The sequence below is a fragment of the Polistes canadensis genome, unplaced genomic scaffold, assembly GCF_001313835.1.
Source record: "Polistes canadensis isolate GaletaPanama2010 unplaced genomic scaffold, ASM131383v1 scaffold_17, whole genome shotgun sequence".
NCBI lineage: Eukaryota > Metazoa > Arthropoda > Insecta > Hymenoptera > Vespidae > Polistes > Polistes canadensis.
In genome coordinates, this window is record NW_014569564.1 from 708145 (window position 1) to 713821 (window position 5677).

At 26.2% G+C, this 5677-nt stretch overlaps 1 protein-coding gene across 1 annotated transcript in view; it reads left to right on the forward strand.

Annotated features, from left to right (window-relative positions):
- The window catches only part of LOC106793706 (neutral ceramidase), a 35300-nt gene continuing 29623 nt past the window's right edge, over nt 1–5677 (forward strand). Inside the window, exons 1-6 of the mRNA XM_014760851.1 lie at nt 1–273; nt 1913–2089; nt 3876–4019; nt 4455–4631; nt 4907–5034; nt 5312–5510. Of these exons, the coding sequence (XP_014616337.1) occupies nt 1943–2089; nt 3876–4019; nt 4455–4631; nt 4907–5034; nt 5312–5510 (795 nt within the window). The 5' untranslated portion in view covers nt 1–273; nt 1913–1942. The remainder of the gene's footprint in view (nt 274–1912; nt 2090–3875; nt 4020–4454; nt 4632–4906; nt 5035–5311; nt 5511–5677) is intronic.

A 5677-nucleotide genomic window follows, 5' to 3' on the forward strand; every position in this document is an offset into this window, starting at 1 on the left:
TACACATCGCAGTATGTGAACCGAGGAACATTTGACGCTCACGTAGTGTCATGAGCAGTTGTTAAAGAAGACTATCACGATCCTATTGCGTTCTCTGATGCTTTAATTCATAGTTCGTTCATATATAATTCAGTAACTAAAAACGTAATTACATTTATCCTTGATTATTATTTGTTATTCGATCAGATTTTTCGAGAAACGGATATCGACGATATGATACGCTGATTGGACGAGAGGATTATTGATTTCGAATTGGCCAATGAGAAAAGGATGGTAAGTTTTTCTTTACTTCTTATGAGATAATCGAAAAGTTTCTTTTTTTTTTTTTTAAGTATTTTTGTTAATAAATAATATAATCGGTTATTGGGAAAATTGTTGTTTCTTTGTAACGCGTGTTTGTAAGAAGATCCGTTTGATTATTATTGATTTATATTTCATATTATACGCGGAATTTAAGATAAAAATGGTATAAGCAACTAGTTTCGCGCGCATTTTAATCGAAAGCGTAAGGTTTCTTTTTATTGGTCAATTAACCGGTGAAATTATCTCTGGAGTATTATGTGTATATGTATATAAACTGAAATTTGGCGAGTGAAAGATCACTCTGTTTGATTTGGACCTTCCTTGGGTAAGTAATCTTTATTATCACAAATGGGAAAACAGTGATATTATATTGCTATTTCAAATGATATTAGTTTTTGATTTATCAGTAATTTAAACGAAAATTGTATGCTTTTTTTATATTATCAAGAGAATTATTTTCTATATTTTTCGGGGAGGGGAATTTCGTTTGAATCTGTTTTATTTATATCAATTTTTTTCTGAATAAAAGGAGTTTATAAATTATTAATAATCATATTGAATAAATTCATAGTAATCATTTTAAATTTCTAATTTGAAAATAGCGAGAAAACAAAGTTGAAAAAGATGTTCATATCGTCTTGACTATATATTTTGCGCTCACTTTATTATCGTACAATTAGTATTTCTATTATAACATTTGTTAATTAATATTAACGATCCTAATATCACTTTATATCAAATTTATAGATGAATGTTAATATTTTTACTAAAATATGATTATAGATTACGTTTATCTTACTATTACGTAAACACACTATTATCTTAAATAAAAATTTTATTGATAATAATTAAAAGCATGAAAAAATTATAAAACATATGTATCTTTATATAGAATAATATAAATGTAAAATCTTCGTATTACTCATCTTTTCAGTGTGTGCGTGTGATTCATTCAGCAATTCATATGTTACATTGCGAATAGTAATTTATAAAAAGAATTAAAGGAAGAAAGAAAAAAGAAAGAAAAAAAATGAGTTCAAAAATAAATTATTTAAAATGAAAAAATTTTAATTATAATATTAATTATAATTAAATAATATAAAATTAATTAGTTAATATAATTAACTCTTAAATATCATATTATCATTTCAAATAAAAATATGTTTTACTAATTATTAATATTAATTATATTATTTACAATGTAATATATACGCGCGCGCGCGTGCATACAAATACCCACGTTTAATATAAGATAAATGTTTAAAGAGAAAGGGTGAAAATATTTGTAAAGATTTATGTAATTACTTGCAGTAAAAGAGTGAAAGTTAAAAATTCTTTAGCACGCATACAAACTTCAGTTAAAAGATCCGATGGCTGAACTTTAAGAAATCATTCGTGAATTTTTTTGTAATATCTTATTTATGCCTTCACGTACGCTTGTCTATCTATAAATCTTATCTATTACAAATCTTATCTGACATTTTCGATTATAAGATTAAAATAGATGAAAATTGAAATAATTATTAATTGATAAGAGTAAGTTGATCGAAGAACATAAACAGGAAATTTCAACTATTGATAAACCTAATCATAAATTATTTAATTACAGTTTGAAAAGGTTAGAAGTACAGTAAGCTGAATGGATACGAAGAGATTACGATTAAATGATTTATCCGCACTATGGATCGTCTTTATTTTATTGATGATATCTCCGAGCTGTCATGCATCTTACAGCATCGGAGTTGGCATTGCAGATTCAACCGGTCCACCTGCAGAAATCGTATTCGTAAGTACGCGCATGATTTTTAATCGTAAGAATAAACGTTACGTCATTTTTCCGTTTTTATTTGTATTCTTTTTTTTATCTAATTTATAATTTTTATATAATTGTGAGTCGTTTATTTTGAAAGTTGCCTAAATCCATATAAACTTAAATTGAGATATTTAAGGGTTTGTGTTTGAATGCAATGAAAAATATACGCACAGAATACCAATGAGTTATGCTGCTTAAGTGTATTTAAAGGTGTTAAATTTACAGTTCCTATTAAAATAATGGCAATTATTAAGTAAATAATATGCGTTTTCTTACCAAGAATGGAGTTAGACCACTTTCAAAATTAACAACAAGATTCGTTATAAAATTTGAAGGAACCGGAGGCCATTAAACATAATTTAAGATGCTTCAAATTGAAAAAAAACAATACTCATTTTATTTTACATATCTTTATAATACGTTTTAAAACATAAATTATGCGATTCAAAACATTTTTTACAAACATAAATTACAAAACAATTTTCTACTCATCTACATTTTGTGTATGTGTATATATCGTAATAAATCAATTATTTTCTTGAATTTTGCTGTTTTAATTTGTCTGATATTTTTATTCAGTGGTGTCAATAGAATATTTTCGAACTTTCTTGGTCTACTCCGACGTGGTAATAAATTCAGGACTTTAAAATTTTCATTCTCATTTATTGATGTCTTATAGAAAATTTTATACGGTTCATTTTTGACAAAACGCATCCAACATATTTTTAATCAGTTTATTGATTCTCCGTTAGAATTATTTACCCTTTTAAAAATTACGTCTTCTAATAATTTTGTTAATACAAAATCTTCTTGTCCCATTTCATGTAGAATGAAGTTATTACCTTTCCGACATATTTTGATAATGTTGTAATAATCTCGTGGAACAAACAGTAAATTATTTTTTTTAATTGCCATTTCTACCATACCAAAATCTCTATCATTTGGTAAAAACGAATGTCCTGATATTAAAAATTTGTGGTCTATAATTTCTACATTATTATCAATAGTTTGGATAATTTTTAACCACATTAAAGCTAGTTTAATGTTTCTATTTTGCCCAGTACACATGTCACTGTGTACGCTATAATGTGTCTTTCACTTGTTACATTTTGGACATATTTTAGGATGCATAAAGCTATTTCTTGAGTACCTCTTGATACAATAGTTTCATCCCAAACGTACATGTGAACATTATCATTATGAAAATTGTGGATACCCAAATTTAAAACATATATATTGCGTTTATAATATGCTACTGAAGTAGCAGTAATTTAAGTGTAAATAGACTTAGGCCACTTTCAAAATAAACGGCTCAATTATTCAACTAACTCTGAAAACTTATGTGACCAGAATTACCGTATTTACTCGGAATATAAGTACTCTTAAATGCTTTATTGATAGATAATTTGAACTTGTACATGTAACCTTGCGTAACCCGAAATAATTGGCAAATAGAGTTAGGCCACTTTCAAAATAAATGGCTCATAATCTCGTATTTCAAGTGTATATAAGTTTTCCTTATGTTATTGTTCAATTTTTCATCGTTAATATTTTATAATTTATTTTTTACTATTAAATGAAATATACCAGTAAATTATTTGATGACAGTGTATTAAATTAAGTTAGTGTATATATGAATTATTTATATAATAGTATAAATATTTTTCATAAATATTTTTTTTATTTATTTATTTAGGTCACTATCATAATTATCTGTACAAATATGCACTTTTACAATTGTTTCCTTTGTTTTCTTTAGATGGGATATGCAAAGATGGATCAAAAAGGATCAGGTATTCATCTTCGAACCTTTTCACGTGCGTTCATCATCGACGACGGCGAGGAGAGGTTTGTTTTCGTCAGTGTCGATAGTTCTATGATTGGAATTGAGGTTCGAAAAGAGGTACGTACTCAGATTGTATAATTTTTTTTAGTGACGTTTATTGTCAAAAATTATAAATAGACACCCATGTAACGTGGTAAACATGTTTCATACGTATTACAAATTTGCATTTGATACAAATACAAATTAAAAATAGAATATTTACATAGGCGGTAAAACTAAAAGTAAATTGCGAAAAAGTAAAAAAATTATTGACGACAAAGATAACAATGTTGATCTTCGATTAATGCAAATTTTTATTTTTATTATATAACGCGTTTTGTGTGTGTGTGTGTGTGTATGAAAATAATAATCGTAATATTTTAATACTATGTGTTACAGGAATTTTTATTTTAAGATTTTAAGAATATCTGAACGCACTGTCATGTGTGCATATCTAATTATATTTAATTATTATAAAACTATCTTATTTTATGTTTTTTCTTTTTATTTTAGGTACTAAATAAATTGAAATCGCAATATGATAACTTGTATACGGAGAAAAACGTGATGATCAGCGGTACGCATACGCATTCTAGTCCAGGTGGTTTCATGATGGACGTACTTTTTGACCTTACCACGTATGGATTCTCCAAGGAATGTTTCAATGCCATTGTAAATGGTATAACAAATGTATGTAGATGTCGCTTATCCTTGACAAAAAGAAATATCTTCCATTTAAAATCAAACACTGATGTTAGATCAATGATCTATCACGACTTTGGTATTTTATTTTGTCATGAATATTAATTAAGTTTGTAAATTAATTCTATGTCGCAACGATATGTAGTTAATTTTCCAATATTTTTTTAATTCATTTGTATAAATATGCAAATATAAACTATACAAATCTCAATAACATATAGAAATATATTAATATTATTATTTTTGTTTTATAATATCGTTAGAGTATCCGACGTGCTCACGATTCAGTTGTACCTGGAAGGATTTTTATTACCCAAGGAGAAATTTTCGATGCAAATATAAACAGAAGTCCGATCGCATACCTTAATAATCCAAAAGAAGAAAGAGATAAGTAAGTGATTACTTTTGTTGTATACGATTTTTATCTTTTTTATTCGAAAAAAAAAAACACATTTTATTTGAATGAAAAAAAACTAGTTTGACATTTAAGAATAATATTTACATAAATTCGTACTATATTTACATTTCATTTAAATATATATCTTATGATTATAAATATAAATGAACATTCTTCGAACAGAGAAATATTTATAACCAATTATTTTGTTTATTCAACTAACATGTGACGTCATGAATATCTTACATATTTACGTCTCAATATTTTGTAGATACGATCATGATGTTGATAAAACGATAACGCAACTACAATTCGTTGGTGTTGATAACAGACCGTTGGGTGTTATCAATTGGTTTGCTGTTCATCCGACTAGTATGAATAATACTAATCATTTAATATCAAGCGATAATGTGGGCTATGCATCTATACTTTTTGAAAAAATGATGAATAAAGATGCTATGATCGGCAAGGTAAGAAACTAAGACCTTTATCGAATTTTACAATTCAAAATTCTTGAGAGATCTTTATAAAACTATACGTTGATTCATATATATATATATATATATAAAGTTTATTATATTGTAATAAAATTTTATTATACACGATTTATTTTTTATTATATTATATAAATATATAT